Raw genomic sequence first — 16,154 nt, 5'->3', positions numbered from 1 at the left:
AGGGAACAATTTGTGGGAGGATAGCAGCAGGACACAAGGACAGGTCAAAAGAGGGTAATGGGGGGCTGGAGAGATGGCTCAGAGGTTAAGAGCACTGCCTGCTCTTCCAAAGGTCCTGGGTTCAATTCCCAGCAACCACATGGTGGCTCACAACCATCTGTAATGGGGTCTGGTGCCCTCTTCTGGCCTGCAGGCATCCACACAGACAGAATATTGTATGCGTAATAAATAAGTAAAATAAAATAATTAAAAAATATTTTTAAAAAGAGGGTAATGGTTGAATGAACATAAGCAAATTACAAGGATATATATATATGTGCGTGTGTATGTATATGTATATATATTCCATTATTTTATACACTAAAAGAAAAAATTTAATGGGCCAGCAAAATGGTTCAGTGGGTAAAGGTGCCTGCCTGAGTTAAACACATATATACTCACCACACATACAAGAACAAAGGATAAATAAGATAAAATTTCTAAAAACTAAGCTTTAAAAACCTGGCCAGATTCTTTACGAAAGCAGATTTCGTGAAGGCTGACTTTAAGCGGAAATGCAGTGGGCTCAGATTAGCTTAAACGAGCTCAGAAAAGAAGAAAATCGGAGAACTCATACTTCTTTTCAAATCCTAGTACAAAGATACAGTCCTGAGAGAAGTGTGGTACTGGTGTAGGGTGAGCATCTAGGTCACAGGAAGTAAACTCAAGCCCAGAATGAAAGTCTCACATTGAAGCTCAGTGCTTTTCAAGGAAGGTGCCAGGCAGTTGACTGGGCAAACTCTAGTCTTTCCAATAAGTCCCATGGGGACAACTGAATAGCCAGACGTGTCCAGTGAGGCTGGATTCCTTCCACACAAGATGCACAAAAGGTCACTCCAAATGGAGCGGAGAAGCACAAGCAAGTACTAAAATTATAAAATTCTTGGAAGAAAACATGAGTGTGCATCTTGGTGACACTGGCTGCTGACAATGAGAAGTACCGATGACCTTGTGCATTGCTGGTGGGAAGCAAAAACGGCATAGCCACTGGAAAAACAGCTTGGTTGCTTTTCTGAATGCTAACCAAAGCTACCACATACCCCACAGAGTCGACTCTTTGCTATTTACCCACGATGCTCAAGTAGCACACAGTCACAGAGAACTTATCCATAAACGTTCACAGCACCATTCCCCCATAATAGCCCAGAGTGGAAATACCCCAAATGTCTACCAGCCAATGGACAGGTACAGTCCACAGTAAAGTCTCTGAATCAAAATATTCCAGCATTTGAAGACGGCGTGCCAAATGGGTGCCCCAAGGTGGAAGTCCAGTAAAAACAAAATACTTTGCAGTATTGCCTTCAGACTATACGTAAGAGATGGGTGTGAAGCGCACATAGACTTTATGCTTAAACATGGGATCTATACTACCTTGCTATCGTAATACCTGGCAATTCACTCACAGTTTGGGGATGGACTCCACCATGGTGGAGAAAGAATGGTGACAGGCACTAAGACAGCTGGCCACACGACAGTCAGACGCAAGAAGAGATGAATGCTGGTGTTTGGCTTAGCTGCCCTGGAACAGCCTAGACTGGCCTTGAATCACAGGAATCTGCCTGTCTTTGTCTACTAAGTGCTCTTGGTCGCAGGTTCTATAAGAAAGCAGGCTAAGCAACCCAAGGGGAGCAAGCCAGTAAACAACACCTGTCCGTGGCCTCCAGGGTCCTACCCTGTGTGAGTTCCTGTCCTGACTTCCTTCAATGTGAACAGCAGGGCTGAAATGTAAGTCAAATAAACCCTTCCCTCCCCAACTTGCTTTTTGGTCATGGTGTGTCATCGCAGCGATGAAACCCTAACTAAGACAAATATGTGGATAGTTTCTTTCCATTAAGATGAAAATGTTCTAAGAAAAAAAAACTGACTGCAGTAACAGTCACGCAATTCTGAGTGCTGCAGACCCCCTGAACTCCACATTCTAATCAGATGACGTGTGCTGTATGTGAGCTAGATCCTGGTGAAGCTGAGTTCTGGAAAAAGAAGGGAGATGAGTATTACTCTGCGTGCCAACAAGGGACGAAGGAGCAAATGCAGACACAAGCGTCCTCTGTTACTATAGCTCCAAACCATGGAAGTCACCAGGGTGGCTTCCCACAACAGATGAAAGCTGGGTTCTGCTGCTCCTAAGGCAATCAGAGAAGGATACAAAAGGGAAAGACTTCAGCTTTGAGGAAGCCGAGAGTGAGTAAAGGGGTGGGGGGTGGCTGTGAGAGAGGAAAGGCAAAGGAGACTTCCACGGCCATGGCTCCCTTCACTGCTCCCTACCCTGTAAACGGAGACTGTTTTTTTTTTGTTTCCTGACCACGCAGACCCAGAAAATCACACAGAAACTGTGTTGATTACGTTATTTGGCCAATAGCTTGGGCATATTTCTACCAAGCTCTTACATATTGAATGAACCCATATCTATTAATCTGTGTATTGCCACAAGGCTGTGGTTTACCAGGTAAGGTTCTGTTCTGGTGTCTTTCTCCTTGGGCAGCTACATGGCGTCTCCCTGACTCTGCCTACTCTCTTTATCTGTCCTGATTTCCCACCTGGCTTTGTTCTGCTAAGCCATTGGCCGAAACAGTTTTATTCATCAACCAATAAAAGCAACACATACACAGAAGGACTTCCCACATCAGCAGAAAAGGCCTGAGTGAAGTCCTAAGTGAATGTGTGCTGCTGACATGTCAAGGGCCCCGTGGCCTTAGTCCAATGGAGGAATGCCAAAGCTTTCTCCCCAGGGCAAGGTTCAGAGGGAAATGTCAAAGCTTTCCCTTCTGTCCCCTGGGCGAATGTAACAGTCTACAGAGAATGTCCACCATCGGCACTTCTTCTGGAAGACATTAAGGCCTGAAGACAGCTCCCCTACAGAGACTATTCCTACCAAGACTAGCTCAACATGCCTCCTGGAGCTGTATCTATATCATGATCCCTCCCTTCCTTGTTTGTTTGCATGTAATAATCCTGTCTCCTTGTCCAGCTATAGGCAATAACCCCACCTCCCTGTTCAACTCTATATAATATATGTGCTGAGCTTCTGGAGTGCCCAGTCCACCCAATCCCAGGTTTTCTGTGGGTCTGTCTGTTTGGTCTGTCTCTTCTTCCTTTACTTATCTCCCCAGTCCTGTCCAGTCCCTAGAGACCATGCATGGGTGTGGCAGATCCCAACACAGGAAAAGCCCCATCTCTGACAAAAGGAAGCAGTGAGTATCTCTGAACAATGTTATTTTTATAGCTTCAGATGTGTGTGTGTATGTGTGTGTCTGTCTGTGTCTGTGTGTGTTTGTGTGTCTAGATATTTGTATAATATACATATATGAACCTTCTGGGCAGAACTTTCTAGACCGTTCATGAAGAAATTCTACAGAGAGATGTCTTAATAAAGCAGTGTGAAGTTGGCCCTCCAACAAACTGGCTGAGAACCCAACAGAGACCCGTAGAAGACTAAACCACCAACCGTGTCTCTTCATGACTGCGTTTTCTGGAATCCATGCTCTACTTACAGTTCCTCTTACTAAAGACTATCAAATACCCACTGTCTCATCACACAAGCTTTCCTCTGGTCATCACACACCTTGGAGACTGCAGTTCAGGCTGAGGTGATCTTCTCATTCTAGCTTGGCCTTTGATAGCTCCCCTGTGCCTCTCAATTGCCTTTCCTGGCTAGTTGTGGCCACCCCAACCTAGTGAATTGTTGGGTTACTTTTGCAACTTTTCTGTAAGTATAAAGTTTGGGCTTAGATTTTTAAGTTGTATTTTACGTATATATGTCTGAGTGTGGGTATGTGCACGTTAGCACAGGTGTGACAGGACAAGACACATGTACAGAGGTGCCCCCATCTTGCATTCTCGCCGTGGTCATTTTAGGTTTGACTAGAATGTGATCTTCTTGATGATAAACCCTGTGGAAAATTTCCCAACTCTATTCTAAGAAACCAAGGTCAAGATGCCCCAGTTGCCAGGTGGTGGCGGCACGTGCCCTTAATCTCGGCACTTGAGAGGCAAGTGCAGGTGGATTTCTGAGTTCGAGACAAGTTTGGTCTATAGAGTGACTTCCATGACAGCCAGGGCTATACAGAGAAACCCTGTCTTGGGGTGGGTTGGGTAAGATGCCCCAGATAATTTATCTTGGCTTCCATTAAACTGCTGCTTGTGCAAAACTTGCCCCCCCCACTGCCCCTTCCAGCTGCTGAGCAAGATACCAGGATGTGGTTTTTGCCTTGAAAATCCCCTTCCTTGCTCTAGAGCAGTGGTTCTCAACTTTTCTAATGCTATGACCCTTTAATACAGTTCCTCATGCTGTGGTGATCCCCAAGCATAAAATTATTTTCACTGCTACTTCATAACTGTAATGTTGCTACTGTTATGAATTATAATATAAATATCTGATATTTCCAATAGCCATAAAGGGATCACAGCCCACAAGTTGAGAACCCTGCTTATTAAACACTCAGGGCTACACTTGTACCCTAGTACCTGAGTGTAGTCCCAGCTGGCTGGAATGAAGACTTTCAATTGGCTAGAAACTGTCTGAGTGGTCTTCTTAGGTAGGCTCCTCAAAACCCATGTACCCAAAGAGGCCAAATGAAGGAGTCAGATACCTTGGAGCTGGAGTTACAGGTGGTTGTGAGTTGTCTAACGTGGGTGCTGGGAACCGAACCCGGGTCCTCCATAAAAGCAGCAAATGCTCTAAACCAGTCCCAACTTCCCCAACTTTTTACTTTGTTTTGTTCTTTTGAGATACAGTCTCACTCTGCAGCTCAGTCTGACATGAAGCTCATGGTGACACTTCTGCCTGAGCCGCTCTCAGATGCTGGGACTGTACCTCTCTCAGATGCTGGGACTGTGCCACTCTCAGATGCTGGGACTGCACCTCTCTCAGATACTGGGACTGCGCCTCTCTCAGATGCTGGGACTGCACCTCTCTCTCTCAGATACTGGGACTGTGCCTCTCTCAGATGCTGGGACTGCACCTCTCTCTCTCAGATGCTGGGACTGCACCTCTCTCAGATGCTGGGACTGCAGGCACAGGCTGTGCACCAGGCTCATGTCTTATTTTTGAAAATGGGCCTTCTTAAATTGCCCAGCGGTTCTTGAACTCACCCTAACTCTGTAAGACTGAAATTTTTTATTTGTTTGTTTGTTTGGTTGGTTTTTCAAGACATGGTTTCTCTGTGGGACCCTGGCTGTCCTGGAACTCACTACGTAGAACAGGCTGGCCTCAAACTCACAGAGATCCACCTGTTTCTGCCTCCCTAGTGCTGGGATTAAAGGTGTGCACCACCACTGCCCGGCTGAAAGTTCTTAACCTCTTGCCTCAACCTCCTGAGAAACTGGGATTACAAACCTGTGACACCAGCCCTGGCTTCCTTATAGTTACTAAATTTGTGTTTTCTCTTTGTTTCTTTTATTTTCAATGTTTGGTAATTAAAAGAAAAAATAAGGGGCTAGAAGGATGGCTCAGTGGTTAAGAACACTTGTTGCTCTTGTAGATTCCAAGCGACATGAAGAAAGCAAGATGCAGGTTACATACACATCAAGGCCCAACATGCTTTTCAATCAGGAAAGTCTGTGTTCACAGAGAAAATTACTTTCAGAGTACATAAATTTGTGCCACAAATATAAGAGAACTGGTGCTGGACAGCAAGTAGGGCATTTGCTAGCATGCTGTGCATGCCAGGCTGAAGCTGGCACACTTCCCTCACAGGTGAGCAAACGGTGATTAACTAACACAGCAGAGTGCCCACCCTCTGCCAACACTGAAACCTTCGTCATTATATTGCTACAGTGTTGCACCAAAGACAACAAGGTTGCTTGTTTAAAATTCTAAGAGGATGGTGGTGGGAGATTTCTACAAAGACACAAAAGTGTGTGTGTGTCTGCCTGTGTGTGTGTGTGTGTGTGTGTGTGTTGTCTGTGTGTGTGCGTGCGTGTGTGTGTGTGTGTGTGTGTGTGTGTGTGTGTGTGTGTAATAAAATCCCCTGGACTCCAATAATTAATGAAACAGAACAAATAGCAATAGGCACAGGCAGTCGTCAAGAATTTATTTTTAGCTCTTCCATAAGGCAATGTCATTACAACCACAAGTAAAGCTGGCAGCAAGCTGCAGCGACAACTGAAAAGCTAGGCAGACTTGAGACTCCGTCAAAGGACAGCAGACCAGGCCAGCCCAAGAATAACCAAGTCAGGCCACTGAGGGGAAGCGAGACTGATGCCTGCATGGGTCTGTAGCTATCACCCACACCTGAAATCGTTAGTCGAAATGGAAACCATCTCCCCATAGCATAAAGATGAGTATCACTGCTTCGCAGTGTTCCTAAGAATTACGACAGTAAGGCTGGAGGTGGCTCCGTTCCATACTCAGAACTGTAATAATCTACATAAATATATATACACATACACACACACGTTACTATAATCAGCAGTGTCCACAACCCATAGCAGCCAAGTGTTAGGAATATAAACTAAGACGATTAGAAATTAAGATGATTAGAAATACTAACTGAAATTTTCCTGATGCTGTTTTCCTTCAACACAGACACTGGGGAACCTGCCACAGTCAGCGGGATGGAGTACCAAATTAATCGAAAGCAATCTGCTCACTAGAGCAGGCCCCGGAAACATCAATGCTCTGCGCAGACTGCTCAGAGTCTCTCCTGGTTGGCACAGTACAGTCTGATGGAAACAGCTGATCCTGAAGCCACGACCTCCCTGAGAAAGTCATCAATTGCTCTGAAGAATAGCAGGCTGTGCCAACGGTAGAAATAACTGGGTGGATGTCTGTGTTTTCAACTGTATGGTTTCTATTAAAAATAAACAAAAAGGAAACCCAGGACCTAGATTGTTCAATCAGATTCAGCTCTGTGCCTCATTAGCCATATGGCTGCTAGTGACATAATCAACCTCTCTGTGGTTTGATGACCTCGCTGGTCAATGAGGGTAGGCCCAGGTACCTCACAGCGCAGGGGAGAGGATGCTACATACAGGGCATTCAGGGCAGTGCCTGCACACAGCAAGTCACAAGGAACATAGACGCCATGCTGTTGCTTGCTCATGCTAAGTTGGTTTCCTGTGAAATTGACTGATCATCCTTCATAAAAGCACCGGCTTCATGACCAAAGCAAGGGGGCAAAACTCAGGCAGGTTTCTATGACAACCCAGAGACAAAACAAACAAGCAAGAAAAGATAGCCAATCAACTGCATAGAGATCCAGGCAAGTAAAGACACGAGCCAGCCTCCAAGCACACATTTCTCTGTGAATATGTTAGCTGGATTTGGGGAACGGCAGGCACAGCTGACTGGCAGCTTAGAGAAGGTCCCCAGGCCTACACTTTATAAAAGTATGTACTCTTCCTGGGTGGTGGTGACTCTCGCCTTAAATCCCACTACTTGGGAGGCAGAGGCAGGCAGATCTCTGTGAGTTCGAGGCCAACCTGGGCTATAGAGAGAGAGTCCCAGGACAGTCAGGGTTACACAGTGAGACCCTGTCTTAAAAAAATGAGAAAAAAAAAGTTTGTGCTTTCAACTTGCAAAAAAAAAAAAGGCATTTTAATGAGATTAGCATTTGTAGGCCAGGAAATTACCCAATTCTTGAAATATTCTTTAAAAGGCTTTAACCTGAAATTACTGGAACTTCAATTTGTTTATTTGTTTTACCAGTCAGGGTTTCCTCATGTAGCTCTGACCGTCTTAGAATTCACTCTGTTGCTGTGGGAGAATGAGAGGATTTGCCACTCATATTTGGTTTAATAAAATGCTGATTGGGCAGGAAGTATAGGCCGGGTGACCAGATGAGAATTCTGGAAAGAGGAAAGGCTCAGACTGCAGTAGCCACCCAGACACAGAGAAAGCAAGATGAGAATGCCTCACTGATAAAAGGTACCAAGCCACATGGCTAAACGCAGATAAGAATTATGGGTTAATTTAAGTTGTAAGGGCTAGTTAATATAATCCTGAGCTAACAGGCCAGATAGTCTATAATTAATATAAGCCTCTGTGTGTTTCTTTCAGACTGAACAGCTGCAGGACCAGGCAGGACAGAAACTTCCATCTACACTCTATAGACCTAGCTAGCCTTAAATTCACAGAGTCTGTCTCTGTCTCTCAAGGGCTAGGGTTAAAGGTGTATGCCATCACAACCCTGCTTGGAACTTCAATTTTAAAGGGACGACTTCTATAAAATGAATATTACATAAGCACTGTATTTTTAAGAATCAGATAATAAAAATTAAGGATTATTCTTCCATTGAAAGAAAGACAAGAAACTGAAACCTTTTTGGAGACAGACAAGATCATTAAATCATTAAAATAGAAGTTGATCAACATAAAATAATTTCTGGTCAACATGTGAGAGTCATTTGGGGAAAGGGAACCTCAACTGGGAAAATGCCCAACAGGTTGGGTTGTGGGGGCATTTTCTTGATTAATGATTGATGTGAGAGATCCCAGCCCACAGTGGGTAGTGCTGCCCCTGAAGGTGGTTCTGGGTTGTATGTATGAGAAAGCAGGATGAACATTCTATCTCTCCACCCAGCCAGATCCTGTACATTTCTCTGAGGTCTAGTGAAGTGAGTCTGCCTGACCCTCTGAACACTCCAGATCCAGCCCAGGTCCCAGAGCCAGTGCCCTAGCTTAGTCTGGACACATCTGTTTGCACCACAACCAGTCTCTAAACCAGGCCCCCACCACACCATATCCAACCTCTCCACTCAGACATATCTACCCTACACTCTAGGTTTGGACCAAGATGCTCATCCCACACTAACCCAATCCCCACCTGGTTTAATTCCACTTAAGCCCTTTCTAACCTCCATATCCAATCAGCCTACACATCCTCTGTGCTAACCTGCTCTGTCCACACCAGACAGAGAATTCACAAAAGAAGTCCACATGCCCAGATCTCATCAAAAACAAACAAAAAACTACAAGCAACATGAAAGATCAAGTCAGTATCTCCCCTACAACCTAACAGTCCTACAGAAATATCTGCCAGTGAGAATTACTTAGATGTAACCTAGAAGACAGAATTAGAAAGAACAATCATAAACATCATCGAAGAATTCAAAGAGTTTAAAGATGACACTAAGAGACAGCTCAACAAAATTAGAACTTAAGGAGACTAAATGCCTGAGTGATGCCCAAGAAAACACAAACAAGGCAAATGGAAATGAAGACACTTCAGGACTTGAGAACAGAATTTATTGAAGGGGCAGAAACACCGAAGAGGGACTTAAGCTGAAATGAAAATGAAATTGAGAAAGCCATTAACTCAACTAGAAAACTCAAAGGGAAGCTCTACAAGCAGAATAAAAGTAGAATATCTGAACCAAATAAAAATTAGAACACAGGAAGAGGGCATACGGGAAATACGGGGCATCATGTACATACCAAACCTTCAAATCATAGAATACATATCTTCACAAAACAAAGGAAAGATATACTCACACAGATGTAAAACACCAAAGAGACAAGACCAGAAAGAAAATATCCATGGTCCAAGTATAGAGAACAAAAAAAGAGTGTGTGAAAAACTGCAAGAAGAGAAACACAAGTCGCACATAATGGAAAATCCATAAGAAAAACAGCTGGTCTCTCAGTAGACATTATGAGAGGCACACAAGCCTGGAGCAATGCGTTCCAGGTTCTAAAAGACTATTACAGCCAACCTAAGACTAACACACCCAGAAAACTATCACCAGAGTTGAAGGAAAAAGAAAAACTTCCCAGGATATAAATAGCCTAGAAAGGGTTTATATCTCACAAACCAAACCTAAAACATATACAGGAAGCAGTATTTCAGGCTGAAGAAAGAAAGAAAGAAACCCAAGAGACTGTGGAAAGAAACGTGAAGTCATAACTACCACCACTGAGAACACAAACTACCCCAAATCAACAGCACAACCACTTTAACTAACATGTGCACTTCAATCAGAACATCAAGTATTAATGGCTTCAGTTCTCTAATCAAAAGAAATAGGCTGTCTTAGTTATTGCTCTCTTGCTGTGAAAAGACATGGTGATCAAGGCGACCCACAATGGAAGCACTGAACGGGGGGCTTGCTTACACTTCCAGAGGGTTAGTCCACGACCATCATGACAAGAAGCATGGAGGCAGGAAGGTAAGCAGGGCACTGAAGAAAAAGCTGGGAACTTACATTCCAATCTGTAGGTAGAGGCCCAAACAGGACAAAACTGGCCTAGCATGGGCTTTTGAAACTTCAAAGCCCACCCCCAGTGACACAAACTCCTCCAACAAGGCCACACCTCCTAATCCTTCCTACACAGTTCCACCAACTGGGAATCAAACATTCAAATACATGAGTCGATAGGAGCTGTTCTCATTCAAAACACCACACAGACTGACTGAATGAATCAAAAACCAAAATCTGTTGTCGACAAGCAATACGTGACTGGGCCAACGAAGAAATAAAAACTATTCCTGGAATGAAAGTAAAATGAAAACAGCACACAGTAAAACCCCTGGGACATGCTGGGCGGTGGTGGCGCACGCCTTTAATCCCAGCACTCAGGAGGCAGAGGCAGGTGGATCTCTGTGAGTTTGAGGCCAGCCTGGTCTATAGAGCTAGTTTCAGGACAGGATCTAAAACTACAGCAAAACCCTGTCAAAAAAAAAACCTCTGGGACACAATTAAAACAGTCCCTTAACAGGATGGAGATTGGAGTTGGAGAAGCAACAGAGAAAGGAACAGCAGGGTACTGTGACGTGAAAGGGTTAATGGGAAAGGCGGGGGTGTGTGCCTAACTATGGAGGGGTGAGGAAACTGTAAATATGACTGGAAAAGTTATAAGGAATCATATTGTTAACTATTTACCTAAAAATATCTATAGAGCATTTAAATTGGTACATAAATAAGCATAATAGTATAATGAAATTTTTCTGAGCTGACAATGCTCCCCCTCCAAGAGTCAAGGACTCTCTACCAAAACCAGGTACGAGAAGCCCTTTTTTGGGTCATCAGTCAGGGTTGTTTATGAGACTCCCAACATATTACAGGCTATTGCTTTTGCCTTTGACTGTACCCCAAAGGTGAAAATGAAGTCCCTCTTGCTGAAGACATCATGCACTTCAGAAACAGGGACCAGAGGCTCCTGAGCTGAAACTGATCTGAACGCCTCCTCCCTGAGGACCAGCTTTCATGATACCAAAAGATGCTAGGTAAGCTTCCAAAGAAGGGAAGCCACCAACAAGCCCACCTGACTAAGCTGCCTAGGAACCACAACAACAGCCAGCATGGAATGATAACTCTATGGGTGCAGTAGGGGTGGACACACCTTGTCAGTATCCAACAGCTGTCTGATTGGATTTAAGATCCATTCAAGAAAAGAGAAACCAAGTCTTGTCCTTTCAACTACCCAGGGCTAGAGAAATCATGGATCTTGGAGCAGAAGCTTCTGTTCAGGGCTGGGGCTGATCCAGGCTTTCCCTGAGATTCTGATGTTAAAGAAGGAACACAGCTCCTTCTTAAAACCAGGAATACACTTGGCAGAGATGGTAATGGCTTGGGGCCAGAGGCTTGAGGGAGCTTTGGCTTCAGATCCTGAGAACCCAACTCTGCCCACAGTATGGGGCTGTGGTTATCAGTCCCAAGGCCTCTGTGTGCTCAGACTGTAATTCTCTTAGATATCCTTTGTTCCCCTTGTGTGACATTGTCTGATAAGCTGCCTGCTGATTTCACCCCATTTCTTACCCCTAAAAACAGTATATAAGATGCTATACTGATGAACGAGCTTGCTTGGCAAAAGACATAGCTTATGCAAGATGTCCTGATGCCAAACTTTTCTATATTCTTCTTTATCGTCTCATTTCCTGGCCACCTCCCACTTGGGACCCTGTCACTGAAGTATAACCTACTGGTCCAGGTCAACCCGCAACTACCACAGTAATAAACAAGCATAATACCTGACTACAGTCTTAATATTTCATCTTCTACACACAGATAAGGATAAGTATAGCCCTCCCCTCTCATCAAGGAGACTTCTCTTTATAACAGATGGGGGTCAATACAAAAGACCACAACCAGTCAAAATGCAGATGCTATCTCCAATTTGTCCCTAGGAAGTCAGAAACAAGTGTGTACTCACCCGCTCCTGGCCGGCAGTGTCCCAAATGAGGAATTTGTGAAGTTCATTTCCACAAGGCACAGTTTTGGTCATAAAAGATGCCCTGAAAAGAGAGTCAACCCCCTGCATTATCAAATCTCCACAGAAACTCATGACCCCATGTTGATATTAAGCCTCAAGAAGACCCCAAGAACTCTAGTCCCCTAAGAAGTAGTACTGAGAGTTGTACCACTGTAAATAAGACAGTCTGCATTTTATATAATCCAGCTGGACTTTCAAAACAAAAAGAAAGTGTGGGCTGGAGGAATGGCTCAGTGGTCAAGAGCATTGGCTGCTCTTGCAGAGAATCTAACCAGAACTTACACGGCAGCTCACAGCCACCTGTAATCCCAGTGCTAGGGGATCCAATAGCTTCTTCTGGATTCCTCAGATACTGTACACATATGGTGTGCATACACATATGCAGATAAAATACACATACCCATAAAATAAACATAAAATCTTTAAAAGAAAATGCCTGCAGAAACAGGTTCAACTGTCCTAGAATAACATTCTCTTGATATCAGAGAAATATTAAATATCTAACCTTAGATAATAAATTCATATTCCTATAACAAATGTAAGGAAAAATGGTCTTATTTTATGATTTAAAACTTTGGCATCAAAACAGCATAATCAGAAAGTTTTCTTAACATATTCCCTGCACTGACATGAACTCAATACTAGCAGCAAGTACAGAAAAATATAGCCAAATCTCAACCTGTCTGAATAAACGTAGGGATTATCTTAGCTAAAGTTTCTATTGCTATGATAAAACACCATGACTGGGGGCTGGAGAGATGGCTCAGAGGTTAAGAGCACTGGCTGCTCTTCCAGAGGTCCTGAGTTCAATTCCCAGAAACCACATGATGGCTCACAACCATCTGTGATGAAATCTGGTGCCCTCTTCTGGTGTGCAGGCATACATGCAGGCAGAATGCTATATACATAATAAATAAATAAATTTTAAAAAATAAAAAATAAAACACCATGACTAAAGAAACTTGGGGAAAAATGGGTTTATTTGGATTAAACTTCCATATCACAGTTTATTGTTGAAGCAAGTCAGGATAGGAACTCGAACAGGACAGGAGCCTGGAGGCAGGAACTGAAGCAGAGGTCTTGGAAGGGCGATGCTTACTGGCTTGTTCCCCATGGCTTATTCAGTCTGCTTTCTTAGAGAACCCAGGACCACCAGCCCAGGAATGGTACCCCCCACAATGGGCTGGGCCTGCTGCCACCACTCATTAAGAAAATGCCATACAGGCTTGCCTACAGTCCAATTTTATGGAGGCATTTCCTCAATTGAAGCTCCCTCCTCTGAGAAGACTGTTGACACGAAACTGTTCAGCACAGGGATAAATACCACAAGCATATGCGCGCTTCCACGGAAAACGAAGTACTTTATGGTGCCACTGAAAATGAGGTACTTTATGGTGCCAGTAAATCGTCAAACACTTGCCATTCTTTTTTTACCTCTTTCCTCTGAACAAGCATTTTCCTTGTGCTCATAAGAGGTGTAAAAAATCAAATACACAGAATATTGAATATCCTTTCTTTATGCACTAAAGTTTCCCATTCATTAAAAAACTGCAAGCAGTGCCAGTACCCTGGCAAGTTATGAGAAGCTGCTGGGATGGCTAAGATACACCCACATCCACCTGTGTGCATTCTGCTTAAGATGCTGCGGTAGTTTGAATGGAATTGGTCCCCATAGGGCCATAGGGAGTGGCTCTATTGGGAGGTGTGGCCTTGTTAGAGGAAGTGTGTCACTGTGCAGGTGTGGCTTTGAGGCCTCCTATACTAAAGCTCAATGTGATACTTAGTTCACTTCCTGTTGCCTTGGATCAAGATGCAGAACTCTCAGCTCTTTCTCCAGTACCGTGTCTGCCTGCATACTGCCATGTTCCGCCATGGTGATAATGGACTGAACCTCTGAAACTAAGCCACTTTATTAGACATTTTCCTTTATAAGAGTGGCCGTGGGTCATGATGTCTCTTCACAGCCATAGAAACCCTAAGATGGAAGTTTAGTCTGGATGTCACTGTAAGGTAGCAAGCAGGTAAGTGTAGGATGAGGGTCATTCCATAAGTCAGCTACTGTGGGTGCTTTAAATATCATTAAAAATAAATAAATAAAGGGCCAGAAGATTTTTCCAGAACCTAAACTAAAGAAAAAGAGATAACAGCTGAATAGGAGCCTTGACTGTACCCTGGATTCTGGGAACGAGCTTTGAAGACATTTTAAGCACATTTGGAGGAGTTGGGATTGCGGCTCACGAGTATAATACTTAGCATGACTATTCTCTGGCAAGAACGATGCCTTATGCTCAATTCTCAGTACTGCAAAAATGGAAATTAAAACCAATGACAATTAGTCACATGGGGAATTGGGCTACATGTGAGGTTCCGTCACTGAATCAAGGTAATTCCTGAGGTATCACAACAGTGCTTTTCTTCTTCTTGGGTGACACGGTCTACAGTTTGGGAGGTTGCAGAGCAGGGCATCTGGCCCAGTCTATGGCGTAGCGTGGTCCAGCACGGAGTTCCACAGTGTGCTCAGGGCTCATCAGAGCACTATTTCTTCTGCCTCCGGTTCTCCTAAGAGGCTGAATGCAGAAACCTCATTGAGTCCCTGCAATTCCACACCCACCACCAAAATACACGTTCACACCAGAGGTTAACATGTGACACTTAGTGACCAAGCCGTGAAGTGAAGGGAAAGTCTAGGGTCCTGTGTGACACAATCATTTCCCTTTAGAGGACTTAAACAAGACCTTCCAGACTACCGACAAGACCAAATAGATTTAAAGGGGGATCCTAATCCTTTTCCATTAAGCAATGTGTATACCTCACACATGCTAAAAAAAAAAAAAAAAAAAAAGGCCGGGCGGTGGTGGCGCACGCCTTTAATCCCAGCACTTGGGAGGCAGAGGCGGGCTGATCTCTGTGAGTTCGAGGCCAGCCTGGTCTACAAGCGCTAGTTCCAGGACAGGCTCCAAAGCTACAGAGAAACCCTGTCTCGAAAAACAAAAAAAAAAAAAAAAAAAAAAGGAAATTTAAGAAATGAAAATTAAGAAGGAAATAAATATCAGCTTCCCAGTTCAGCACCTAGCCATGGCTGCTGCTAATAACTCAACTGTTTTCATACAAACTCTTAGTTGGAAAATGGACAATGCTCTATCTAGTGCTAGGCTTCCCACTTTATACTCTATGAACCTTTCCATTTCGATGAACAACAATCAATCTCACTGTCTAAAATGACAATATTACACACCATGTTATGAGTCTTTTTCAGCGTTCCATGGCATATACTGTGTCCTTGTATAACTGTTTCCATAGACTTAATTCTTTTCTATTTTCTTTTCATTTACTTATTTATTTATTTGTGGGGTGATTGCTGGGTTGAAGATGGGGTTTCAACTGTAATCACTAACCACCTGCTCTACCACTGAGCTATGCTTCCCTGACTCCTTAGTCTTATTTCTTTTGATTTTTATCTTTATTTATTTTTGTTTGAGACACAGTCTTACTATATAATCCAGGACAGCTCTGAACTTCCTACATGGCCAAGGCTGGGCTTAAATTCATGATCCTCCTGCTTTAACCTCTTGAATGCTTGGATCACAGTTGTGTACCGCCATATGCAGCTTTAGATGCAATTACTAAAAAGCATGCTCCACTTTGGATGCATGTACCAAGCTCAGGTTACACCAACGTACACATGCATAATTACGGGATGGTTTTCTCCCCAACCATTTTCCATCTTTCAAATTTTCCATTACATTAGAAAATGGCATCTCCTCTTTATTCTCATTATTCTCCTGCTCATATAGATCACCCAATTTCAAACAATCCCCCTAGACGGAGAAGGGAGGTTCATAAGACTCAGAAAGGAAGGGAAACGCAGAAGCAAACAAAACTCAGAAGATCCAGCATGCTCCTAAAGCTTACAAGATTCTCGGGGCAGGCTGGGAAAGATGGGTCAGGCAGAGTACAGGTGTGT

The 16,154-nt window shown here is 43.8% G+C and overlaps 1 protein-coding gene across 1 annotated transcript in view; it reads right to left on the bottom strand.

Moving 5' to 3' along the window:
- Rab31 (RAB31, member RAS oncogene family) overlaps positions 1-16,154 on the bottom strand; it is a 132,021-nt gene that overhangs the window by 62,294 nt on the left and 53,573 nt on the right. The window contains exon 3 of the mRNA XM_038339204.1: positions 12,131-12,212. Coding sequence (XP_038195132.1) covers positions 12,131-12,212 — 82 coding nt within the window. The remainder of the gene's footprint in view (positions 1-12,130; positions 12,213-16,154) is intronic.

Source organism: Arvicola amphibius, chromosome 8, assembly GCF_903992535.2.
Source record: "Arvicola amphibius chromosome 8, mArvAmp1.2, whole genome shotgun sequence".
Taxonomy (NCBI): domain Eukaryota; kingdom Metazoa; phylum Chordata; class Mammalia; order Rodentia; family Cricetidae; genus Arvicola; species Arvicola amphibius.
This window is presented reverse-complemented; position numbering and strand designations above follow the sequence as displayed.